Source organism: Suillus subalutaceus (assembly GCF_016647625.1).
Source record: "Suillus subalutaceus strain FC151 chromosome Unknown DFJ58scaffold_30, whole genome shotgun sequence".
Taxonomy (NCBI): Eukaryota; Fungi; Basidiomycota; class Agaricomycetes; order Boletales; family Suillaceae; genus Suillus; species Suillus subalutaceus.
In genome coordinates, this window is record NW_024540279.1 from 222,508 (window position 1) to 246,459 (window position 23,952).

The window sequence follows — 23,952 nt, forward strand, 5'->3', positions numbered from 1 at the left end:
ACGCCTTTGGCGAGCGTCTCATAGGACTGTGCTTGGGGCCTCCCATGCCTAACTAATATTTGACAAATGCATTAACTAAGTGCGCATAGACATTGAGAGGAAAGTTATAGAAGCAATATTAATGGTGCTTATTCTTCGTCGGCTAGCGCTTTGAAACGTTTTGTGGATAGTACACGTCCATGAATCCTCAAGCTTTGTAGGTGGCGACGAAGAGAGCGGAGCGCGTCGTACTGGAGGTCTTGATGGCGGTGTCCAAACTCTCTCCATTCGCGGACATCTGTGTGAAGCCGTTGGCGATGGAGGTTTCGACAGCGTTCTATGCATCTTGGTGGAAGAACGGCGCCAAATGCGATCCAGATCAATCCATCTGGAGTACTTTGGAAGTGCCACCTGCGTCCTTGCTTGTTACATAGTAAAGGGCCACTGAGATTAGTCAAATTATGATATTTAATCAGTTCTACATTCAACTTGCGAGTCTTGCATCGAGAACACGAGAAAGAAGCATGACACTCAGACCCTCAAACTGCAACTGCAGGAATACATAAGTCGCTATTATGACTGATATAGTATGAAGACTCACCTGCCACCTTATAGCTTCTCCTGATTTCCTCTCCTGTTCTGCTTTGTGTCAGGGACTCAGATGCGGAATCATTCATCACGATACTCTCTGCATACATCCTCAACACTGTTCATGACTCCCACCTTCAACCCAATATACGTAGAGTACCCGTTGTTATGTGTCAAATTCATAACAACTAGTGCTCTACAGTCATTCTTCCCAGGTTGTAAAGAGACGGCGAGGAGTCGTGGCCTCCTAAATTGTGGAAGCATACTAAAAACATCAAGTATAGTAGAGGTCGACGATCCAGACTACAACCTGTACTATACTCAATGTTTGATATTTTCCTGATGAGCATGCCTGGAAATAGCACACAAGAGAACAGACATGTCTGTTACTGAGTGGTGCAGAGAGGAGAGATCGAGCGTGAGAAGGCGATTGTGAAAACAAGCTGTAGATACTTAGATATGCAGAGTCTGATGTCGGAAATCTCCATGGGTCCCTTGGAAGCGTTCCATATTGGGACATCATTTAGGCACCTGACAACTACATTGGGTCCGTATTCCCAGGGGGTGTGACCTGTTTGAAGGTGCTTACAAGGGATCTTTCGTTAGTGTCGTCACTTACAAGGACCGTGGTGTATTTTTGGCACTTCCAAGTTGCTTCCAAGCTGGCACACAATTATTCTAAGTTCGTCGGAAGCAGCCGGTAAGGATTCAAATCCAGATTCAAGCAATGATTCAGGTAACGTTGACTAACTCGATTGTCTTATCTTCGTTGTCTACCTTCATCTCAATCCACCTCCTCCCATTTGATTGTACTACACTCTTTGTCCCATAATCTCCCTGTAATACTCCTACATGGCGCTGAACAGAAATACAAATGGAGGACACAAGTATGTATTACCCTCGTCATCCAATAATCAGGTTCCTTGCCAACACTGCAACAAGCTGTACTCATCGCGTGGGTTACGGTCTCACGAGCAAAGCTGCTTGAGGAGACGGGAGAAGGAGAAGGACAACAATGATTTTGCAGTGCTTGCAGCACAGGCGGGTAGAGGAGCAACTTAAAAGGAAAGGTATGTCGTGGATATATATCCTCATATTGACAAGTCATACTGATATCAAGCACTTAATATCACAATCAGAGGCACGCCGAGAGAGAAAAACACCTTCACAAGCCTAAGGAACAAGATACAGCGGCCGGTACTGGCCCAGATGTCCTGTCGGTCCCTTCAGCATCACTCCTATCTGAGGATTGCACAGAGAATGTGCACGACGACTTGAACGCAGGCGCAATGTCATTTTCGATGGGATCAGATAATGTTGTTGATGCAATGAGTGTCAGTGGAGACTCGCGACAACGTGCGTATTTTGACTGCTCATGATGCGTTCCTCATTCAATATTTTCACAATTCAGGTGCAGATTCTGATTCCAGTATGGCATCGTCTCATGGTCCCACACCACCTACTCTGTCCTCAATTGCAGCTGAAACTTCAGTTCCCTCCGGCCTTGATACATTCAAGACAGAGTACCATCTGAAATCTGGTTGCGCAACAACTATAGAGACTTTCTCTACCTTCGGGCGCAAGCAAGATCAATGGTTGCCCATCATCAACGAAGAACCCTGGCAGCCGTTCAGCTGTCATGCAGACTTTGAGTTTGCCAAACTCACACACAATGCCGCCTTGAACAAGGACCACACAGACGAGCTGTTGCGGCTCATTTGGAGAATCGCTGAGGGCCACGCAAAACTCACGTTCAAGTCCCACCGTGATGTTTCTTCGGCCTGGGACAGGGCGGCCTCTCAGATGACACCTGTAAGAGGAGAACATCACATTTCCCCTCTGTAGCTACCAATATTTTTACAGTTCGAGAAGCATACTATCACTGCCCAACACAAATGGGAGGACCTTACATTTGATGTATATACATGCCCATTGTGGGACTGGGCCTTGGACTTACTACAGGACCCATTACTGGTGCCGCACTTTGTTTGGGATGCACAGCGGTTGTACAAACATGACGGGGCGCATTACGAACACTTTTACCATGAGCCTTGGACTGCAGATCACTGGTGGAATGTACAAGTATGACTTACTTTTTTGTACTCTCATTCATGTGGCTCTAAGTGGTGTTGTATTATAGTCATCTTTACCCGAAAACGGCGTCCCTTTTGCCTTCATACTGTATGCAGACAAGACGCATCTGTCTTCTGCTGGGACCGTTAAAGCTTATCCGGTCTTCGCTTGATGTGGGAACTTGCCCGTTCACATCAGAAATACTGATGGGCTGGGCGGCGGACGGATGGTCGGCTGGCTACCGATAGTTCGTCTTTATTATCAATCTTAGTCTTGTTGTCAATGAATCGTGATTCTTTTGAATAGGTACCTGAAGACTCTAAGGAGGATGGTAAACTGTCTTATGTGAACCTCAAATGGGTTGTGTGGCATGACGGGTTTCTCAAGCTTCTTGAAACCATCATACTCTATGCCAAGACAGGATACGCACATCTGTGTTCTGATGGTATTGTTAGGTGGCTGTATGCATTCATTTTGCTTTTGTCGGCTGATTACAAAGAGCAGTACATTTGTTATTCTTTTGATGATAATATTCTGATCAGTCACTGTAACTACTAGATGTGTCATGGCGCTCATACGGGGGACAAACTGTCATTGCCCTTGTCCAATCTGCCTTGTCCCATCGGATAAACTCTACGACAACGCATCTACTTATCCAATCCGATCGCCTGAAGATGCGCAATCTTGTGTAGAACTGTGGAAGAAGAATAAAGCAGCTGGAGAAGAAGCATTAAAAAAACGGGGCTTGCGGCCAGTTATGGTTGGTGCTCATTATGTCCTACAAACGATACTGATTTTGCTTTTAAGAATGTCTTCTGGCAGATCCCGAATTCTAACCCTCACGAAACGATCTCGCAGGATCACCTCCACGTTTATCATATCGGGGAATGGGGGAAACATCTATTTGGCGGGCTTAAACAACATGCAGCGGCTTTGGGACGCAGCGCCGAGAAGAAGATTGACGATCAGTGAGTTGATTTATTACACTAATCTGCGCACTATTCAATTCTATTCAATTGGTTCCAGGTTCGCTGCCTTCACACGTTGGCGCAATTTGAATCATTTTGATCGCGTTACCAACATCACCTATAGCGATGGTAACAAACTTCGAGACATTTCCAAGGTATGTCATTGGCACATTGATTTGACAACTAAAACTTCACTCAAATTCAATTTGGATAGCAAATCTTATATACCACTCAGAATGTGCTCATGCGCACAGACGACGAAGCTGGCTATGCACTTCTACGGTGCATAGCGAGTTATCTACATATCGACATGTATGTATCACTTGACGTGCATACAGAGAGCACAATCCAAGCAGGAAAAGCGGAGGTTCTGGTGTTTCAGACGCACTTAGAGGTATATTTTCGTGTTGGATTCTTCACAATAATATACTGACAATAGTTTTAAATTGATTCAAACGTGATTCAATAGGACTACATCGCAATTATCGAGGAGACCGATCCCGATGCAACCAAGAACTGGAACTTTCCCAAGATGCATGCCTCAAAGCATATTTTCGACGATATCCTCGCAAAAGGTGCTGCCCGCAACTTCAGCACTCGACCGAACGAAAAGCAGCATGGGCTGATCAAGCACTGGTACCTACGGCAGACCAATTGTAAGGATATCGCTAACCAGGTGTGTCGTTGCCAAGAAGTTTGCTTCTCATCAATAACTAATAAACATCGCATATTTGTATTATAGATCCTTGTACTCGACCATAAGAGCTTCGTTACCGAGTTTATTCGCAGCCGTATTGAATTTCTTGATGAGGAACGACATAAACTCACGCTCTCACGGGAAGAACTTGAAGACAACGACACTGACAACGAGCCATTTGAAGCTCACCTGCATATCAGTTCGCCCCTTAGGACTCTCACCAGCCTAGCGCAAGTGGAGGAAGACAACAGGTCAAATCATGCCTTTGACCATTTCAGGAAGAAGCTCGCAATGTTTCTGAATCACTTCCTGCCCTCTCACAACATACCATTACCAGACGGAATACAGTGGCTGAAACTTTCAGCACATGACCAAGTAAGTCTCTCCTTCACTCTGAAGTGCTTGATCAGATCTCTGACACTTCAAAAGGTTCACGAACATCGCTATCTCAAAGTCCACTATGAGTCAGCTGCTACCTGGAAGTTGGCCACTGACTATCTGCGATGCAGTCCAAGTTTTCATGGCCACGAGCATCGTGACTGTGCTCTAATCCGCACACAGGACAAGGATGGCCACGACAAATATATCTTTGTCAAGCTATTATTTGTGTTCAAGCTTACTGTCTGCAACCGCACCTTAGATCTTGCCTTGGTTCTTCCCATGGATGCTTCACCACGTCAGCGCCTCCTAGATCGAGACCTGCGACTGACTCGACTACGTGCATGGCCTGCAGCTTTGTCTGAATTCGTCACTCTTCATTCCATTATTCGTGGTGCTTTACTTGTCCCAGATTTTGACAACCATGGGGATTATTTTCTCGTCGACTACGTGGATACTGATATGTTTCTTCGGGTCCAAAGGAACCTTATTTAGCTTATCATACCAACTCCGAGTCATCCTTCTTCTTTTCAAACACGTTCTTTCACTTCACTCATCACTTCCATCTGCAACAACACTTACTCCATTACAGTTACGCTCTCGTCAAGGTTGTTCGCTTCGTGCTTACATCAGAGTCTAAGGTGTGTCCACTTCATACTTGCACCAAAGACCATCCGCTCATGCTCGCATCCAAGGTCATCTGTGACGATACTTACTCCAGGTGCTGGACCCCTTCACACCCGCATCCAAGGTCATCTGTGACGATACTTACTCCATTGAAGGTGGGCCGCTTCACGCTCGCATCCAAGGTCATCTGTGACGATACTTACTCCAGGTGCCAGTCCCCTTCATGCTCGCATCCAAGGTCATCTGTGACGATACTTACTCCAGGTGCTGGTCCCCTTCATGCTCACATCCAAGGTCATCTACGACGATACTTACTCCATTGAAGGTGGTCCGCTTCATGCTCGTGTCAAAGTAGGCTCCTTTCACCATCTCTTCGCATCTGCCATCATGCTCACCTCCAACCAGGGATCTTGGAAGCATGAAGTCATCATCTGCTCATTAATTTGTGCTTACACGACGTGGATACACGATGGCTATTATGTTTCTGATAAGGGTATGTGTTATCCTACCACCTTATTACATCCACAGGGTCTGACGCTATCCGAATAGTGCCGATTTAAAGCACACCCGACTGATTATGATGTTCCCAGGTTGCTCTTTACTATATCCTCTGACCCGAACCACCATGCCTCAGCACCATCATGCCCATGGCGAGGGACTTCACTCGAGATCTTGCGAACATTGATAGCAGCTCCGATGCCACCGACTCGACAGATTCTGACGGTGACGAGTCCAACAATGATACAGATTTACTGCAAGTTCAGAACGCAATTGCAGCACCTCCTCTTAATGCATCTGCTGAAGATATTCGCAAGGCAAGTCTATATATTATGGATGAATGATAGTAGCTAATCAATAATCTCTTATAGGCGCTTGAACTTGCGCAAAGACTACTTCTAGACATGCGAGGAAAGTATCGGGAGGCTCTGAAGAAGAATGCTCTTCTCGAGGCCACACTCTCAAAAGGCTGGAAGACGAAGCTTACTAATAAAGACCTTGCGCTTGCCACTAAGGAAGATATCATCAAGAACTATGGGCGCAAGTTTTCTGTAACACACTGCCTCTGGGTCGAGACCACCATTTTTCCCTTGCATGCACCACCTCCTAATATTGATCTCACGAGCAAAGAGCGGTGGCTCTCTCCGATGTCAATTCAGGATGGCGTTAAAGCTGAACTCTTTCGTTTCATTCTGCCTGCGGACCATGCCATGATGGCCCACAAGAACTTTGGTTCCCATGTAAGTATGTCAATGTATGAATTGGTCTCACTCTTGCTGATTTTTCTTTTGAGTTTGTCAAAATGTCACAACCCTTATAACGAATTAACGCAGGGGCAGAGACTAGGACTCAAACAAAGGATATCACAACAAAGAGAAAAGGATAGCAGGGACGTCTTAGGATTGCTAGCAGTAAGCTAATACAAAAGAGGTTTGAACTGAAGAACTACTGACTACAACGAGTTACCTATATACATATATTGAAGTGGAGAATGAATCTGAGTCTGAACTAACTAGCCAATCATTAAATAGAAAAGGGAATCGTATGATGATCTAAATATAACTACCTATGATGTCATGGAACGTGTCATTGCTGTGCAAGGGTTCTCGAAGGTTCTAGAGTCACGTGACTTAATCGCTTGTGAAAGGAAGTTGAAATCAGGGATGTCAGAGATAAAGGTAGTGGGCGCTAATGGAATAGAGAAGTTCGGATATGTAAAGGATGAGTTCGGGTTAGGGTTTGTGAAGGTTATAGGTACAGACGCTGACTGAGCGCTAACGACAGGCGCTTGTGACGGGCGCTTAACGGGTGTTTTACGAAAGAATAGTGGTTTGTATTTGGAATTCGTGACACAAAGGCATCAATAGTGTTCGCGCGGAAATGGTTTCAGATGTCAAGTCCTGCGCAGCTGCCATTTTCAATCTTGACGCAAAGTTCTTCATCCGAGGGTATGCACGGGATTCAGAGCCTGCATGCCGCGCCCTGCTCCTTAACCCTCAAGGTGCATACACGAAGTTTGCGCCCGTGCTCTTCCCTCGCCCAGAACATTTATTCCGAGACGACTTTCTGAAAACGTCAAAGCTCGTTTTTGTAGGCTCTTTTCCTTTCTAACTTGCACATCCTGAATAACCTCAATAGATCCTGAAAGCATCGCTTTTCGGGCGATCCTCGCTAGCTGCCAATGCACCCCCAACACCCAAAACCAAGGCTAAGATATGGGAGTTGCGTTGTGTCACTCCAGGCCTCATTGCAGCGGCAGCAATTGTTGTAAGTCTATTCAATCTACACTGTGGAATACCTACTAAACTAGGTCACAGGCTATCTTTATTCTTTCTGGCAACAAAGAACTAGTCGAGATAGGCGATAAATCCCGAATCTCATACAAGGAGTATCACAACTATTATCGTCAATCTCTGATGACTGGTGGCGCCTGGGCAGATAGCATTTACACCTTCTTCAACAACTCTCTTTTCACTACTTCTTCCTCTGCGACTACTCTCCTTGGAGACCTGAGGGGTGAGAATACTTTGCACGACACCTGGGAACAGGATTTCGAGCGCGCGATGGAAATGGGTGGTGATCTGCCAGAACCTGATGTTCCTTGAGCTGCATCACCACTCACTGAAGAAGATGCCCCACTATCAACTGCTAATAGTGTAGCCATTGACAAAACACCAATCATCGTCAGCACACCTCAATCTATATCTGCGGCTATGCAAGGTCTTGCTATGGCAGAGGACCGCGAGCTATTAATACCACCTATTGATAACACAGCTGCACTCAACAAAGGCTCACAGCCACCCATTCCTCTCGTTCAGAAGCCTAAGCCCAAGCCCAAGCCCAGGCACAAGACTAAGGCTGGTGCTGGTGCTGAGGGCCCGGGTGCTGCTGCTGAGGATCTTGAAGTGCGAAGGTCTGGCCGATCAAAGAAGTAGCGGATTTCTGATTCATTGACTCAATCAGATTCAGATTACGGTTTATATGTGATGTATCTATTAGTATATCATGATTCACTATGATGTTTGCCTCAGCCACGCTCTATGGTAGAGACCTTGTTTTCGTCGTCAGGTGTTCTCGGTTAGCATTACATAATAATCATTGCCAGTAAATTGAGTTGAACTTGCACCCTCTTGCACTTGGTTACAACCTTCACAGACGACAATCATGTCGTTTTTCTGTCAACAACATCGGTAACAACGCAGCAACAGTTTGAGCTCGATGGTCCAGGTACGTTAAAATTTGTTTTGGTTACAGTTTTCATTGACTTTGATAATACTTTCTTAGGCAACGTCTGGTCAGATATCGAGAGCACAAGTCCTGAGCGAACTTGAATTTACCCTGACCCATTGAAAGGAATACGCCCTACAATCGAATGCTTGGGATGCCACTGCGCAGAGGCACATCCAAATTCTGCAACAGGTAAGCATCATCTGTGTCGTTATTGTCAAATCCTGACCCAGCTGAGATCTCTGTCACAAGTCCCTCAACCTGCCGCGGCCGACTTCGCTTCTTCCGACAACATAGTATCAATACCCAGCTCAACCTGCATACCCTCAACGAGCTATGTAGTCTGCATTCTTCCAGTATCACAACAATCTCCCTCTACTACTTATACATCTTCCCTGGACCCCTTGCCATCATCCATCAACCTCTGAACTGGTCTTCTCTGCATTCCCACCTCCAGTATCACAACAATCTCCCTCTACTACTTATACATCTTACCCCTCGCCATCCATCAGTCAACCTCTGAACCAATCGACTCCGCATTTTTATCGAGCGTGAAAACTACAAGTGTCCCGTCAACTGACATCACTGGATTGAGCATGCTGCACTGTGATCCGCCTCCGCTCCATATTCCTCGAGCATGCAATTAAGAATGGCAAGGTGCGTTTTATTGTTAGCTGCTTCTCTCTTGTGTCTGACTGTTGTCTCCGACTGACTGGGATTATTATTTCTAGGAAATTATGATTGTAAAGGTGACCGGGATATAAGAAATGGGAGAGATTGGAAGGAAAATGGGATATTATTAGTAGCGCTATTATTTATAATTAATGGGTCCAAATTTGCTTTTTGGCCTTGGAAGGACATTTATCGCTTACAATGAGTTCCAATCAGGTTAAGTTCAAAATTTTGCCCTTGCATTGGAATGGTCTTGGGACCCACTTGAAAGACTTTCTGTATCGCTTCCAAGCAGCTTCCAAAATTTTCGGGTTGTCTTCCAAGCGAGTCGTAATGCCGCCGGCAAATTGAGGCCTTCCAATCCATTTTAAGGCATGCCAACTAAAAATATAATTTTCCGACAGAGCTTCCAAGAACGGGCACGATAAGGCTTGATCGTGATTCAATCTGAATCAATTCGGATCGTGCACGTACATGGATATGTTTTTGTTAACCAATCCTTTACTGTCCAGACTCGTGCAGGTAAATCAAATGTTGTGGATCGAGTCGAATACAAGCAGTAAGTGTAGCGTACTGTAAGCTTGTTGCTTACCTGAGTTCCCATAATCAACATCTTAGGACTAGACAGAGTCTCAGCGGATGCGGTAAACAACGCTGAGGTAGGACTGCGCACGAGCAAGATATTAAGTATCACGTATGTCATATGGTGGTCGAAGATGAGACCAAACAAGTCCCGGAGGCTAATCCTCCGGGACGGGTAGCATGCGTATCGTATCGTCCAACACAACATAAATACTGTCCGAGATAATCAAGCTTGAGCTTTGATTATCACTGCCTTTTGGCCTAACGGTCTGGGCGTAACTGTTTAGGGACGACAGTCTTAACTACTTACACGTACTCACCGTTTGGGTGGTCGCGGCAGTTGTCGCAGCAACAGTTGATCGCCACCAACATAACTTCAAATGAGCTGGAAAGAGCGTTAATTGTTTCTCAAACAATCAACACCCTCTCCACCTCATCTTAACCTCTTCGCTTGCACTAGGGGTCTGGGCTAAAGTTGAGATCCCAGAAGACATGCGTTTCACGCTTCACTACCGTCTGTTCTCTCTACCAGTAATCGCAAAAGCACTAACACACAGAGTACCGGACTACACCATCATATCCCTTTCAAACAATATTTAGTATTCTTAAAAAATGACTGATGGCGCTCCGCCCCAGCACCCTCGATCAACCCCATCTCCTCAGCCGTCAACTCCGGAATGTCGCATGTATCAACATACTCTCCAATCCTCTCCACCTTCGTCGAAGTCCTGAAAGATAGATCCCAGGTGAACCTTATACAGTGCAGCAACGAACGAAAACGTACGTAACGACCAGAATATCATGCTGCAGCAACCACTTGTTGAGCACTTGACCGCTCGTCACAGGTTTTCCCCGCGTATCCTCAAGCCGTGCTCTGATTTTCTCGACGACAGGATCCAACGGTCCCCCTGGTGCATGAAAAAGAGCCGAAAGCCCACCGTACGAGGACGTAACGATCCCGTGCTCTTTATGCACGGCGATCAAAGGCTTCACGAAATCCCACACATACGGTTGAATTTCGAGCTTTTGAGTTGTGGGGCATCGTCAAAACTACCTTTTGGGACTGATACTAACATACCATGAAGTGTTCAACTCACCTGATTGACAGCAGGCAAAATCTGTGCACCCTCCACAATCTCCAATATATGCTCCACCCCAAAATTCGACACCCCAATAGACCTCGTCAATCCCTCCCTCTTACACTCCTCCATCACCTTCCACACCCCTTTCAGCCCGCCCCCGTCCATATGGTCCTTGGGCGCATGCACCAAATACAGATCTACGTACTCCAACCCCAATTTCTCCAACGACTTACAAAGCGCCGTTTTAGCTGTCTCCTCAGGAGTTAGCGGCGCATACTTGGTGGTGATGAAGAGCTCCGAACGCGGGACACTGGATTCGGAGGCTTTGATAGCAGCTCCTAGGGTGGCCTCGTTCTTATACCGCTGTGCACCGTCAAAGTGCGTAAAACCGATGTTAATGGCGCTTTCGAGAGTAGTTTGGGCGTCTTGGTGGCGGGAGAACGCTGTGCCGGTGCCGAATGCGAGAGAGGGGATTTGGCTGCCGTCGTTGAGGGAGAGTGTGGGTATTGGCATGCTAGTGGTGTGAAGTAGATTGAGATTGGGGTGGCGATGAATTTGCTTATACCTTGTGATGAGGTGGCATCAGTATTTGATTAGTCTTATCACGTCTTCCCAGAGTAAAACATCCGACACACAAACCCGCATTCATACCTATCAAAATAATCGAATCGAATCGCGACAGTACTAGAGTCTAGGGTATTAGTCCATAAAAGTCCTTGTCAATCGTACATGGGTTGCACAGTTGAGATATACGGCTTTCTTTTGGCCTTGGAACTCATCAGGCCAGCACTCATTACTCAGTTCTGATCCTCCACGAGGCTCTTCGTAGCCCTCAGATCCGCATTCACCATCTCCTTCACGAGGCTATCAAAGTCGACTTTGCGTTTCCACCCGAGGACGCGTTCGGCCTTGGCGGGGTTGCCAAGCAAAAGGCTGGGTACAAGCATAAGTACTTGGAGGAAGAAGCACGATGAGGACGCACTCGACTTCCGCGGGACGGAAATACTGCGGGTCGACTTTAACGACCACTCGTTCGGTTTTCTCGTCATACCCCTCCTCCTGCACGCCAGAGTAACGCCACCTAAGACCAAGACCAAGTCATGTCCAACGTCAGAAGACGACGTATGTACCTGAGGAATGAGACGGGTACCTTATCGTCATTCCAACGATTGCAAAGGCCTTTTCGACAAATTCTCTCACAGGATGAGTCTCTCCCGTGGCGAGGACGAAATCGTCAGGGGTGGGTTGTTGGAGCATGCGCCACATGCCCTCGACGTAGTCCTTGGCTGTCACATCACCGTTAGCTAAAGACGATGAAAGACAATCAAAATCGTACCATGTCCCCAGTCTCGCTGCGCATCGATGTTACCGAGGTACAAACAGTGCTGTTTGCCGACGCTGATATCAGCAACAGCCCTGGAGATCTTTCTAGTAACGAATGTCCTCCCTCGCCTTGGGCTCTCATGGTTGAACAAGATCCCGTTACAAGCATACATGCCGTATGCTCACGGTAGTTCACAGTGATCCAATATGCGTAGAGCTTGGCGACGCCGTACGGGCTGCGAGGATAGAAGGGGGTAGTCTCGCTCTGGGGCGTCTCGACGACCTTTCCATAAAGCTCTGAAGTGGACGCTTGGTAGAACCTGGCGTGTTTCTCAAGTCCTACTGTGCGGATTGCGTCGAGGAGGCGGAGGGTTCCGAGCCCATCGACGTCGGCTGTATATTCTGCCATCTCGAAAGAGACTTTGACGTGGGATTGGGCGCCCAAGTTGTAGATTTCGGAAGGGAGGACTTGGGCGAGAATGTAAACGAGGTTGGTACTGTCGGAGAGATCACCGTAGTGGAGTTTGAACTTGTTGGGGTCTGGGAGTGTCACGGTGTCGATGGGGAGGTTAGACGATGATGGGTGTACGTACGTTCATGTTGGTCTGCGTAGAGGGACTCTAGACGACCGGTGTTGAAGCTGGAAGAACGACGGATTATACCGTGTACTTCGTATCCTTTCTCCAGGAGAAGTTCTGCGCTGTGAAGGACATGAGTGGGGATTTAGATTAGAGATTGAGGAAGGAACTCACAGATAGGAACCATCCTGACCGGTTATCCCTGTTTATATATTCAGCATTGATAGTTACAGGCTAGCTCATGCTAGCAGATGCAGGTCACGCGAGCCCATATCTTCTTCTCACCAAGTTCTCTGATGAACTTAAAGGGGGCTATTAGTACTCACCTGAGAGTAATGCGACTTTCTCTTCCTGAACTCCTCTGGAGATGGAAGGTCGAGCTTCATCAATGGTGCAGCGTCTGAAGGCATTGGTGTGAGTGAAAGTGATGATGTTCAAAATTATCAGGGTGCACTGTGGACCGTGGTCCCAGTGACTGCGGCGGCCCGGGAAATTGTCACTAAGGGCGGTGTCGCGTGTGGTGATATGAAGTGTCCAACAAAAAGATATCAGGAGAGGCTTCACAAAACAACCGATTCGACAAGGTTTTTAGAACAAAAACTGCGGGCAGCGACGGTCACCGTTCTCAACAGCGACGAGCATCACGAAAAAATAACCGTTCGTAGTTCACCGACTACCGACGACGGGGATCGAACCCGCAACCTTTGCCTTAGGAAGGCAACGCACTACCATTGTGCTACGACGGCTTGTCAAATTCGCCCATTCAATATTACAAAAGCTCCACTGCTTATACTGACGTAACTGCAAACGAACGTCACTCGCAATGTTTACGTCTGACCACGATGATCGATCTGCGTAACTCGCAAAGCTAGGACGTGCTGCAGCTTCCCTCGACTATAACACAACTTGATCGCACATTATACTCTATCACCCAAATCACGAACTCTATCAACTTGAAGTTTGCATTACCCTTTTCCCCTCCAGGATCGACTTCAATCATGCCTTTCTTTTTCTGCCCACTTCGCCTGGCGCTTGGACCTGTCCATTTCGTGGCATACGACTCGGCTGGACTCCACAAGATGAGCTTGACAATATATTTGGGTCGACGAATTTGAATCCTGGCCGTCACTCACGTTAGATGGAATTTACTCGGGTGTTGATTGATGATATAATTCAAATTAGTTCCACCACCTCTTCCCTCGTCAAATGCTACAGTAATCGCCTTTATCGATGCATGGTTGGACTTTTGGCCTCAACTCTTGTCCGTGCGTGAAGGCAGCTTCCGTTCAAAATACAAGTTTGTATTATATTACGCAGGTATTCATATAATTTTGTCATACCTCACAAATTACATGTGTCTGCGGACTTAACGGTGTCATTTCACCTGTTGTTAACCTACGCTCTATCGACCATTCTCTTCGTTCGAGGTATACTACATGCCCCTTAACGAGACAATTTGCACTTGCACTATAACACTGCGTCTAAACTCAGCCCGGTACAACTGGCACCACCCCATGATACTAACTAGAGATACCTTGTCGTATCTCTCCTCTCCAATGCTCGTCGCCTCTGGAAATTCCATGTCTTATCCATATCCACTTAGGGAAAACGTACTTTTTTCGGTCAAAGGAGCATAATAACGTACGCTGCGACGACCCCAAATACTGTCAAACACGAGTATCAGGATTGTATTCAAGACACGTCCAAGGCTTTAGGAGAGTATAGAAGTGCGGGAAGAGGGTGCGGGAGTACAATGAAGGATGAGATCTAATATGACAATATGAACAGCTAGTGAAATTGCGCTACATCAAAGTACTACGATGCGAAACTACACACCAATATGAACAAAAACGATTCTCTGCTCGAGCGTCACTTTCGTCTTCACAGTGTAAGTAGCCTTGTTGAGTGCCCAGGCCGCCTTCGTACAGTCCGGCATATCACCCTCCTCCAAATCCTTGAACAAATTCTTGTAGAAAGCTTCAACGACGTGTTTTGCGACAGCATCATCGACCACCCACAGCGTGCCAATGACGCTCTTGAACCCTGAAAACTGCAGGCCAGCTGCGAGGTGGATCACTTCGTCGGGTGTGTCCTCATCGCCCGCAGCGGTATGACATGCCGACAAGAACGCGAATTCAGCTTGCGGAGCATCGTTCTCCATGATGTCAAGCAGCGTCAGGGGTTCGTCTTTCATAGCGAAATGTGAATAGTATGGCTGATCATGATCTTGCTTGCCATGGCAGGCGAGGTGCACCCATGTGTTGCTTCGCAAAGCTTCGAGTGCACCTGCCCGTGTCGCTGCATCGCCAGAAAGAGTGGTGGGATTGGTTATAGCGGGAACAAGCGAACGGACTAGCTCAATCTCGCTCTCGACAGTCGAGAGCTCCTTGCCTTGCCCTGCACCCGGCTGACCTTGCCCGATCGCCACGAAGGACGGAGTCACGCGCGTCTTCATCGTCTGTCGAGCTCTGATCAGAGCCGAAAGTGTGGGGTGTGTAAGAGCAGATGTAGATATCCTCCAGGCATAGCTCTGCCCCGTCTCCATTTGCCTTTGGCCGAAACGGGTTAGCTGCATGAAGAGGGATGGATGTGAATGCTGCTGTCGGACACAGCCAGATTCGAGAGCGACCCGGCAATCTCAGATCACGCAGGAGTACCCTGACAATGGGTAGCAGACCCTCGTCCCAGATCTTCCGCAAGAGTGCTATCAGATCGGTCCTCGGCTGCTCTGGGCCATAGAAGATGCATGCCGTATCGCCTTAGCAAAGTCGTCGTTGAGCGTCTCTAGATCTGTGAGAGCAAGATCTGGGAAGGGAACATGATGGGCTTCCCTGACGTTGGGACTATCATAGCATTGCGGGAGTATTCGCTCGCGATGAGGATGATGACTGGGCCATGACGTGCTGCCACTTGCAAATCTTCATATGATAGTGGGAGAAGGAATCGCGAGAACCCTTGAAGGTTGCGGACTTCAACTACCGCAGCTTCCCACTGCTCCGCGATTTTTCTGTACTCTGTTGCTGCCCGATCAGCAGCAGCTCGGTCTGCGCTGCTCGCAGAACCCTGAGCATCGGACAGGCGCTTGCTGAGCTCTGAAAGTTTGTGAGCAAGTGGCAGACTTGCTGATTTGAGGTCGTCCAGCGGAGTCCTGAGTCGCGAGGCTAGCGACCATTGTTGACCGCGTCCCTGCTCCTCAAGTTCAGCCGCTCGTTGCAGATCATTGCGGCGAATCGCGCATGATGCTGCATCTACTGGCAGTGTTTGTGCGCCAGAAAAAGCGGGTTGCAGCCACCCCGTCGTGAGATAATGGAGGATCGCGTCATGACGTGATCATCGAAAAGCTCCAAGCACATTTGGTATGCTTCGAGTGCAGATTCATGTTGATAGACTTCCGCTTGGCTAGCCCATTCAATAGCCGCCTTGATGCGTTCTGGATATCCTTGGGTGGGGGTGACTTGATGCCAGTCTGAAGTTCTCCACTGCTAGTGACAAATCATCAGGGTTGTGCTGAATCTTGTAGCGAGACATATAGGCCTCCTTTAGCGTGAAATAAGAGTAGTGCCTGTGAGGGTGGAGTGGTGGCAAAGCCGCCAGTGATTCTTCGCAGAGACCAATGGCCTCCTCAACATCTTCATTCGCCTGATTTTCCATGAAACGAGAACGAGTGCCGAGCCCAAATTGGAAAGATTTGTGTGGCGCTTTGGAGCACCAGGTTGCGTTAACCAAAGCGATTCACGATACAGATCAATGGCCTCGTTAAGGTCCTCAGTGGTTTGTGATTCATCATATCTGATCCCGAGGGCGAGGCCAAGTTGTTAAGCGTGGTTGTCACGGACTTGGATGCCCAGGTGGGCACAATGTCAGTGCCTCACGAAAGAGGCTGATAGCCTTGTTGATGTCGTTAATGTCATTGCGTTGCCCGAAACGGTTTGGAGGGCACCCCCTAGGTTGTCCAATGGTGCATCACGAGATTCATGCCCAACGGGGCACAGGTACAGTGCTTTCTTCAAATAGAGAGATGGCCTCGTCAAGGTCATCTGATTTGCCTTGGTGATTGAAGCGGGATCCGATTGAGGTAGCCAAGGTATTCAGGTTGGCAGGACGGTCAGGATGTCCCTCGGGGGCACAGGAGAAACGGGCTTCACGACCAAGTTTTATGCTCTCTTCAAGATCCTCGATGCTTGCCGCGTTCATCAAAGCGTGCTTCGACTGCTTTTTGCAAGCTCGTTGAGGGCTCTGGGACGGTACTGATGGCCTAGAGAACAGAACTCGAGCACAACTCGTCGAAGTTGGATGCCATCATCAGATGCATCCGTTGGAAGATCGTTGCATTCGTTGATCACATGATCTATACCATCATCCCCTGCTGCAACGCTCCGAAGATATGTGCCCTCGAGACAGAGAGGTAGTAGCTCGTGGTAGAGTTGAACGGATTCACGGATATCAGCGGGGGTATCTTGATCGCTGTAGCGCCAGGTCAGCGCTTCAGTGAGATGATAGATGGACGAAGGACGATCGGGGTGGCCCTGCGGACGCAATGCAAGGGCGTCGCGGAATAGAAATATAGTAGAGTCAATGTCTTGGAGATCATTGCGAATATGACCTTGAAGGCGGGCCCACGCGAGGTTGGTGAGAGCAGCAGCACGGTCGGGATGGCCGACAAGACACCGGTCCAGAACGAACTGGAAATGCTGTACAGCATTTTCAGATCAGATTCATTCTCGTCTGTCATGTATTTGGAAAAATGCATGTGGCCCGCATCCGTGCGACGAGCAATTTCACTTCCAGTGATGGACTACGGTTTTCGTTCTGTCAGTAGACACTTAAAGGAAGGGGGCTGGGGTTACCTACATGGAGCTCTATACCCCGGGCACGGACAACAGTGGTCTTCAGGGTGAAGTAAAGGTCCACACCTTCTTCATCGTCATCATCATCTTCATTGTCATCCTCGTCCTCGTTATCGTCATCCTCGTCCTCGTCATCCTCGTCCTCATCATCATCGTCACCATAATCTAGTAGAAGCTCATTCCACGAGTGGTCAATCTTGCTAACGATTTCTCCATTGCCTAGCATTCGACCAAGCTCAAAGGATGCCCGTATTTCCAGTGATAATCTAGTAGGCAATGTGTCCCGTGATCTACAAGTCGATCATGAGCACTGGGATCGGGTCTGCAAGTTTAGTTGGCAGGCTTTACAAGATCACGGTATCGCCCCACGCTACAGATTTATCGGACGATAGGACTCGGGTGGCTGATTTCCAGCATCTCCTCGGGTTGACTTTGACGGACACGTAAATGCCTGCGGGTATGCGGCCAGAGGGTGCACAGTAGATTTTTTCCGCTAATGACTGTAGATAGATGGTGAAGATCGCAAAACAAATAGAACAAGGTAACACGGAGTGGCCCACCTTTAAGTCTGATAGATTGGCCTTTCGATGTACTGGCAGTCATAATGACACAATGAAGCAAATGGCGCAAGGACCTGGATGGGCTGAGAGGTACGGAATGAGTGGTGGAAGAATGATAGGTAGGGATATGAACTGGGGATCAAGTTAGTTGGAAGTGAGGAAGCAGGGTACGGGGCATACTCCACGTGCATTTGCATGCCGCTGATGGTTGATCGGCACGATAGACGCTTGTCCTGCAGTCACACTGAGCGCCAAAAACAAAGATGACAAGATCACTGCATTCGCGAAAATGGGACACCCAGGCTACTCTTACGCAGGTGGTTGAAGTGATCACACCTCAGAGTACCTTCAGATGCTGGACCACCCTTTCCGCATTCTCAATAATGCTCTACACTTGTATCACTGTCGCAGTCCATTATCACACTGCAATTCAAATAGACAGAATGAGTATATCGTGGAGTACATACATACAAACCACTGAGAATGGAAGAAATCCTCGAACGAAGCGATTGAGGTGATGCCATGGGAAAGAAGGATCGAACGAGTGGAGGAAATAAGGCCGACGGAGTGTGCGAGCGTGATAGTTTGAATGCAAGTCAAAAGAGTGTATTACAATGCGACTCAGGGAGAGTTGAGAAGTAGCCTGTGTGTTGGAATGAACCGGCGTGTTTTCCTGAGGAGCGGAAGCCTCCGAGTCTATGTGGACACTGTCGCCCGGTGCATAGTGTTACGAGTTGAGATGGCTGGCAACGGACAATCAGTTATGGAGCAGTCCAACGGGCGAGGATGTCGAGTTGAACAACAAGGAGGTCCATGGGAGACTTTCCGGTGTTTGCCGAGGATAAGCGCTTTATCACTCACTTCAATTGCTGTCCATAAATACTCCAAGTCCGGAGGCAGGATGTTACCATTCGGTGTCGGCGTCACAAAAGGCACTCTGTTTGGACCGAGTCGTGACTTTGGATTGTTATCCGCGGGTCCTGGCTTTGGCATGGTGAAAGAACCACTATATGTAACTCAGAGTTGCTGATGGAAATGAGTGACGGTCTCATTCCCAACTGCTACCGGAACAAGCGCGGATCTATCGATAGACGACATGACATTATCTGTATCCAGACTACCCCCATGTCTTTTAGATCGGGACGCACACATCCTCGGTTGTCACTTAGAAGGGAATGCACCTGCTGGTACCATATCTCAAAGCGGGCTTGTCGTCATATGGAATTGCACACTGCCCCTTCCCGATGTCCTGCTGTTAATATCACTATCCGCACTCGGCCTGCGCTTCTCACAAAGCTGATCTCAGTCTTGAGCCCCACATTCTGTCTCAGTTTCTTCTGACTCGCCCCGATTCGTGGCATGTCCAGCATAGCATCGTCGAGGCACTTCTCGATCGTGTAAATCTATCTTCAGCCATCGGTAATGAATCCCAGCGCGGGAAGGAGTCCTTTGTGTCCGAAGAAGCCAACGACGATTTCCACTTCCACTTTTCATCCTTCCCTTCCGTAAACACTGGATCCACAGATCACTCTATACTCGATCTCATAATTCTCATCCTCGAACAAGCCCGAAAGTTAAACATGTAGTCGTACCTTCATAACCCCTCGATTCTCTCCCGCAGCCTTCTTCCGTGCCATAGATGAGTTCCGCTCACGGACAGAAATCACCGACCAAGGCACAAGCACAGACTCCTGGTACATCGGCTCATCACTCATATATGGCGAAGTAGTCTCCAGCACACAAAAAATGTTTGATAAGTGCGTCTTATTCAATCACGACGTCCATCGCAACACCCACTAAGACACCCCCAGAAACCCACCCTTCCTCTGTGCACTTCACGTGGCTCTCGCCTGTAGGGTGTTTGCAGATGTCGCTCAAGATCCGCGTTGGACTGAAAGGGTTTTCGCCAGGCCCGGGTGAGACTTACACACCTCTTATTCATTAGTATTCGACTATCTGATATCGAGCAGTACCAGGCCTAACAATCCTTTCCTCCAACCTCGTATCCATCTAATACCTCTATGTACCAGCCATCATTGACACATGCCACGTACTGGACCCCACCTCCCGATGGGTCCACGAAGTCCGTCTCAAATGGCCAAACGACATTTATACCCTCTTCCCGTCCTCCAAACCAACAATCAAACCAGAACCAGGGAATTCTGGCGAAATACTGGTAAACAGGAATTTTGCCGGGGGCGTGGCAGATGTGATAATCGGTACGGTACCATCCATCCCCTTCTCATCGTGACCTACAGGCTAATGCTCATCGATAAATAGAAAGTGGCTTCAACGTCCTAAATGCACCACCCTTCGCCTCACTCGCCCAATTCGCATCTACACCTACCCCAGGGCTCTGTAGAACGCGTAGCAGCAACAGTTCTAACCTTCTTTGAGCACATATGGAGTTCTTTTTTGGAGAATGAGGAACAGGAGTTTCACCCGTTCACCAATACCTTCGATCATGGCTGCATTCGTATGTCTCTGTCATGTTTCGCTTTACGTCCGTTTACTTACTCGTACTTATTCGTGGTTCGGACAGAGGCCAGCTCGTCACTGACGAATCGGACTCCCCACCGAAGCGTCCGCATCGTCGTATCACTCCCGGTTATGGGTTGTTGCGCACGGTTCCAATGGGTGGAGGGGAGTTCATTGATCTACAGCCTGATGGGAATGGTTTTGATATGCTGAAGGCGTTGATATTGAAGAAGAAAGAGTAGCAGTGAAGTAGCAGAGTAGGCCTAGTATGAACGCGGGAGAGCGCAATGCATCACAATAGCGCACTAGTAGCGCTCTTATCTTTTCGAACGTCAGCGCTGTCTTTGTCGTTCGCTTCAGTGAGGGACCGGATATAAACTTCGAGACGCACTCAGGCTGACGATTGGTTTCCCGCTTAAAGCACCCTTCGATGTCTCATCCAATCATATCAGAATTCGATATCATTTTTGCAGGAGGTAAGTGATACATCTTACATTGTGGGGATTCTCTTGACGTAACGCTGTATCGTGGTTCAGGTGGTACCACAGCTTGTGTTGTCGCAGGCCGCCTGGCTGCATGGGATCCCTCGCTTAGTATCTTAATTCTCGAAGGGGGCCAACACACGCTCAATCAAGCTGCGCATGTGCAGCCTTACCGATTTCCAAGCCTTCGGGCGCCTACGGGTACCACCATGACATTCAATGTTGGAAATCCAAGTCCACGTCTCAACGGCCGTGCTCCGATCGTTCCGTGCGCCCATTGCATTGGTGGAGGCTCAAGTGTGAATAGTTCGTAGTGTCCTCGCACTGAATAACATGGCTCTGATACGTTGACTTGGTCAGCTATGGCTTACACTCGTGCGCCTGCCTCAGATTTTGATGACTGGGGAGCCGATGGGTGGGAATCTAAGAACTTGATTCACCTCATGAAGAAGGTCCTCGATTGAATCGTCTTTATATTTCTCAAGCTGAACTATTTATTGCATAGCTGGAGACATATGAAGTACAACCCGATCGCCCAACCCACGGGTACAGTGGACCTATCAAAGTGTCCTCTGGCGGATGCAAACTAGGTGCCAGCGAAGAGTTCATCCGTGTTGGCATGACGTATCACAAGAGGCAATATGTCGAAGACACTGATGATTTAGAAACATGTAACACATACAGTGTGCGCCACTGATTTTCTTTTTCCGTGTGCAGAGTCCGCTAACAAGATTCATTCCAGCCATGGGCGAAGTGAGCTTGTGCTCGTCATCTATTGTGAATTGGGCTCATATTTAAGAAGGTACATTGACGGGACAACTGGAAGGCGTTCTGATGCGGCCCACCACTATGTCTACAACCAAGCTCACAATGCAAATTTGCAAATATGGGTCGGCAAGCGAGTGAAGCGCGTGATCTTCCAGTGAGTGTTGCACATTCAAGTTGCATTGCAACTGTGCCCAACTGCTGATGCCTGTTTCGAATGAAAGAGATAAGCGTGCCGTAGGAGTCGAGTTCATCAACGATCCAGTGTCTTGCCCAGACGCGGGTCAGTCATCAGGCATCGTGAAAGCATCAAAGCTTGTTGTTGTCTCTGCTGGGGCGTTCGGTTCGCCGGCCATTCTCGAGAGGTCTGGGATCGGTGCCGAAGCGATTCTCAAGCGGTGCGATATTGAGCAACTGGTGGACCTACCTGGCGTCGGAGAAAATTATCGAGGTCCGTGTTCAACCATTTATCTCATGATGTTAACCTAAAGTTAAGTTTTAGATCACAACGGCATCTTTGTTCCATACTTTGCTGCTGACGGAGCTATTACTATGGACCCCCTCTGGCGTGGGAAGGAGAGTGTTGTCCAGGGTAAACATGTTCTTGCCATGTTCCGAGTCCCTTTAACCGCCCAAACATTATAGAAAACCTGGCACAATGGAAACTTAATGGCAAGTCACTTATTGCCCAAAAGTTGGTACAAAACCTTCAATGCAGGTGACATATTTATTGACTGACATTTCAGTGGCAGCGATGCAAAAATCAAATGGCGTCCTGACAATGACGAGCTGAAAGCCATGGGTTCAGCCTTTCAACCACGATGGAAAGAGTTCTTCCAGGACCGCCCAGACAAGGCTGTTGCAATATTTTCCCTTTTTGAGGGGTGTGTGCACATTAATTTGCTTTGACGTACGAATGCTCATGATGGCCAGATACGCTGAGTTACCCTTGAGTATCCTTCCTGCTCGCAATTACTTGGCTGCTTTCTATTGTACAGTACTACCCCCCATCTACTACCCCGTAATCTTGTTCTGAACTTTCAAATAGCTGTACCCCACATCTGCCGGCAGTGTTCATATCAAATTGGACAAGAACGGCCAGGAAGGAATCGACTTCAATACAGGCTACCTGGATGAGTGAGTCGGCAGTTTCATCTCACCGATGTGACTACGATAATTCACAGTCCATCCGATATCATACCTCTTAACTTTGGGTACAAAAGGATGCGCGAAATCTGCCGACGCATGCCTTCATACGGAGGTGAAGCCCCCGCCGGCCATCCTTGTTTCCCAGAGGGAAGCGCTGCAGTCTGCGGAGAAATGTCCGGGCCGGTGGACTTGAATGCGCCTGACTTGATCTACACAGCAGAAGATGACGAGGCGATCGATCGATTCCATCGTGACCGCGGTATGTCGCATCCCTATCGCTACTAATGTTAAAATACTGAATTTATACTCAGTGCAAACGACAGGGCATTCGGTATGTGCAGCTGAAACCTTCATGCTTTCACATGAGGTACCTGAACCTTGTGTGTGTAGCTCGGAACTTGTGCCATGAAGCCGAGGGCAGATCAAGGGGTCGTTGACGCTAGGTTAAACGTGTACGGCGTTACAAATATCAAGGTTGCGGACATGTCTATTGCGCCGAAAAATGTTGGCACAGTGGGTACTGGTCGGGGATTATCGACGTGCAGTCTAACCGTCTCTCTAGAACACATATTCGACAGCGCTTCTCATCGGAGAGAAGGCTGCGATGATCATTGCTGATGAGCTGGGTATCAACGCAGACCAGCCTTGCAGTGACTCGGAGTCGTCATGGAGAAGTCCTCAATCACGTCTGTGATAGGCATCTTCGCAAGAGTGATCATTAGCATGTACTTTACGTGTCAATCATTGATACACAATCAGCACGTATCTCAAATTTGCGAGGACAATATATGGATTGCAAGTTCAGGTAATATACATCAGGAAAAATAGGGCTACACATGGATATACATCGATGCCGAACAAGACACGAAAAACACGGCCCGCTGCAACCCACCACCCCG

The 23,952-nt window shown here is 48.1% G+C and overlaps 10 protein-coding genes and 1 non-coding gene across 11 annotated transcripts; 6 read left to right on the forward strand and 5 right to left on the reverse strand.

Annotated features, from left to right (window-relative positions):
• Window positions 1-1,998: 1,998 nt before the first annotated feature.
• On the forward strand, window positions 1,999-5,178 carry DFJ58DRAFT_715501 (uncharacterized protein; the record flags this gene model as incomplete). Its single annotated transcript, XM_041384132.1, has 11 exons — window positions 1,999-2,379; window positions 2,431-2,649; window positions 2,708-2,800; window positions 2,947-3,143; window positions 3,199-3,400; window positions 3,448-3,608; window positions 3,667-3,763; window positions 3,823-4,002; window positions 4,078-4,284; window positions 4,351-4,680; window positions 4,735-5,178. 11 exons carry the CDS (start codon window positions 1,999-2,001, stop codon window positions 5,176-5,178), a joined length of 2,511 nt encoding a protein of 836 aa, XP_041245971.1.
• Window positions 5,179-5,951: 773 nt separating this feature from the next.
• DFJ58DRAFT_725861 (uncharacterized protein) lies at window positions 5,952-6,628 on the forward strand (the record flags this gene model as incomplete). Its single annotated transcript, XM_041385301.1, has 3 exons — window positions 5,952-6,129; window positions 6,211-6,548; window positions 6,602-6,628. The coding sequence occupies 3 exons, from the start codon at window positions 5,952-5,954 to the stop codon at window positions 6,626-6,628; spliced, it is 543 nt and encodes a 180-aa protein (XP_041245972.1).
• Window positions 6,629-7,188: 560 nt separating this feature from the next.
• On the forward strand, window positions 7,189-8,243 carry DFJ58DRAFT_725862 (uncharacterized protein; the record flags this gene model as incomplete). Its single annotated transcript, XM_041385302.1, has 4 exons — window positions 7,189-7,398; window positions 7,447-7,575; window positions 7,626-7,884; window positions 7,915-8,243. The coding sequence occupies 4 exons, from the start codon at window positions 7,189-7,191 to the stop codon at window positions 8,241-8,243; spliced, it is 927 nt and encodes a 308-aa protein (XP_041245973.1).
• A 1,955-nt stretch (window positions 8,244-10,198) lies between these two features.
• Window positions 10,199-11,454, reverse strand: DFJ58DRAFT_777958 (NADP-dependent oxidoreductase domain-containing protein). The gene is made up of 3 exons (XM_041389591.1): window positions 10,887-11,454; window positions 10,574-10,812; window positions 10,199-10,517 (listed from the first exon to the last, which is right to left on the reverse strand). Exons 1-3 carry the CDS (start codon window positions 11,382-11,384, stop codon window positions 10,364-10,366), a joined length of 891 nt encoding a protein of 296 aa, XP_041245974.1. The 5' UTR covers window positions 11,385-11,454; the 3' UTR covers window positions 10,199-10,363.
• Window positions 11,455-13,399, reverse strand: DFJ58DRAFT_777961 (uncharacterized protein). The gene is made up of 8 exons (XM_041389592.1): window positions 13,095-13,399; window positions 12,947-12,974; window positions 12,788-12,894; window positions 12,391-12,734; window positions 12,208-12,331; window positions 12,022-12,157; window positions 11,854-11,952; window positions 11,455-11,804 (listed from the first exon to the last, which is right to left on the reverse strand). The coding sequence occupies exons 1-8, from the start codon at window positions 13,180-13,182 to the stop codon at window positions 11,669-11,671; spliced, it is 1,062 nt and encodes a 353-aa protein (XP_041245975.1). The 5' UTR covers window positions 13,183-13,399; the 3' UTR covers window positions 11,455-11,668.
• A 47-nt stretch (window positions 13,400-13,446) lies between these two features.
• Window positions 13,447-13,518, reverse strand: DFJ58DRAFT_t68. The gene has a single exon. It is a non-coding gene; the product is annotated as a tRNA-Arg (tRNA).
• Window positions 13,519-14,709: 1,191 nt separating this feature from the next.
• DFJ58DRAFT_777966 (CHAT domain-containing protein) lies at window positions 14,710-15,002 on the reverse strand (the record flags this gene model as incomplete). The annotated part of the gene is made up of 1 exon (XM_041389593.1): window positions 14,710-15,002. A coding segment is annotated over exon 1 (222 nt), but the record flags the coding sequence as incomplete, so codon positions are not given.
• A 317-nt stretch (window positions 15,003-15,319) lies between these two features.
• On the reverse strand, window positions 15,320-18,323 carry DFJ58DRAFT_744323 (uncharacterized protein). Its single transcript, XM_041387308.1, has 7 exons — window positions 18,180-18,323; window positions 17,968-18,112; window positions 17,624-17,909; window positions 17,050-17,463; window positions 16,769-16,984; window positions 16,065-16,254; window positions 15,320-16,014 (listed from the first exon to the last, which is right to left on the reverse strand). The coding sequence occupies exons 1-7, from the start codon at window positions 18,220-18,222 to the stop codon at window positions 15,557-15,559; spliced, it is 1,752 nt and encodes a 583-aa protein (XP_041245977.1). The 5' UTR covers window positions 18,223-18,323; the 3' UTR covers window positions 15,320-15,556.
• A 952-nt stretch (window positions 18,324-19,275) lies between these two features.
• On the forward strand, window positions 19,276-19,765 carry DFJ58DRAFT_725867 (uncharacterized protein; the record flags this gene model as incomplete). Its single annotated transcript, XM_041385303.1, has 2 exons — window positions 19,276-19,433; window positions 19,486-19,765. 2 exons carry the CDS (start codon window positions 19,276-19,278, stop codon window positions 19,763-19,765), a joined length of 438 nt encoding a protein of 145 aa, XP_041245978.1.
• A 715-nt stretch (window positions 19,766-20,480) lies between these two features.
• On the forward strand, window positions 20,481-20,899 carry DFJ58DRAFT_725868 (uncharacterized protein; the record flags this gene model as incomplete). Its single annotated transcript, XM_041385304.1, has 2 exons — window positions 20,481-20,655; window positions 20,724-20,899. 2 exons carry the CDS (start codon window positions 20,481-20,483, stop codon window positions 20,897-20,899), a joined length of 351 nt encoding a protein of 116 aa, XP_041245979.1.
• On the forward strand, window positions 20,777-23,857 carry DFJ58DRAFT_265285 (GMC oxidoreductase-domain-containing protein). The gene is made up of 17 exons (XM_041379547.1): window positions 20,777-21,016; window positions 21,079-21,133; window positions 21,194-21,445; window positions 21,500-21,591; window positions 21,645-21,824; window positions 21,882-21,892; window positions 21,942-22,061; window positions 22,129-22,355; window positions 22,407-22,496; window positions 22,550-22,598; window positions 22,651-22,788; window positions 22,838-22,901; window positions 22,953-23,041; window positions 23,089-23,312; window positions 23,365-23,384; window positions 23,444-23,566; window positions 23,616-23,857. The coding sequence occupies exons 1-17, from the start codon at window positions 20,945-20,947 to the stop codon at window positions 23,745-23,747; spliced, it is 1,938 nt and encodes a 645-aa protein (XP_041245980.1). The 5' UTR covers window positions 20,777-20,944; the 3' UTR covers window positions 23,748-23,857.
• Window positions 23,858-23,952: the final 95 nt, after the last annotated feature.

Excerpts from the sequence above, each read along its gene's own strand:
- DFJ58DRAFT_777961 (XM_041389592.1), bottom strand. The coding sequence starts at position 13,182 with ATGCCTTCAGACGCTGCACCATTGATGAAGCTCGACCTTCCATCTCCA. Across the intron at positions 12,895-12,946 it reads GGTCAGGATGGTTCCTATCT|CGCAGAACTTCTCCTGGAGA; the intron begins GTGAGTTCCTTC and ends TGTCCTTCACAG. Across the intron at positions 12,735-12,787 it reads CTACGCAGACCAACATGAAC|ACCCCAACAAGTTCAAACTC; the intron begins GTACGTACACCC and ends TGACACTCCCAG.
- DFJ58DRAFT_777958 (XM_041389591.1), bottom strand. The coding sequence starts at position 11,384 with ATGCCAATACCCACACTCTCCCTCAACGACGGCAGCCAAATCCCCTCT. Across the intron at positions 10,813-10,886 it reads TTTTGCCTGCTGTCAATCAG|CTCGAAATTCAACCGTATGT; the intron begins GTGAGTTGAACA and ends ACAACTCAAAAG. Across the intron at positions 10,518-10,573 it reads CATGATATTCTGGTCGTTAC|GACTTCGACGAAGGTGGAGA; the intron begins GTACGTTTTCGT and ends TCTATCTTTCAG.
- DFJ58DRAFT_744323 (XM_041387308.1), bottom strand. The coding sequence starts at position 18,222 with ATGACTGCCAGTACATCGAAAGGCCAATCTATCAGACTTAAAG. Across the intron at positions 16,255-16,768 it reads CTCTATTTGAAGAAAGCACT|CAGTGGAGAACTTCAGACTG; the intron begins GTACCTGTGCCC and ends ATTTGTCACTAG. Across the intron at positions 16,015-16,064 it reads CTCCATTATCTCACGACGGG|CATCATGCGCGATTCGCCGC; the intron begins GTGGCTGCAACC and ends CAGTAGATGCAG.
- DFJ58DRAFT_265285 (XM_041379547.1), top strand. The coding sequence starts at position 20,945 with ATGCATCACAATAGCGCACTAGTAGCGCTCTTATCTTTTCGAACGTCA. Across the intron at positions 21,592-21,644 it reads TGATTCACCTCATGAAGAAG|CTGGAGACATATGAAGTACA; the intron begins GTCCTCGATTGA and ends TTTATTGCATAG. Across the intron at positions 23,042-23,088 it reads AATACAGGCTACCTGGATGA|TCCATCCGATATCATACCTC; the intron begins GTGAGTCGGCAG and ends GATAATTCACAG.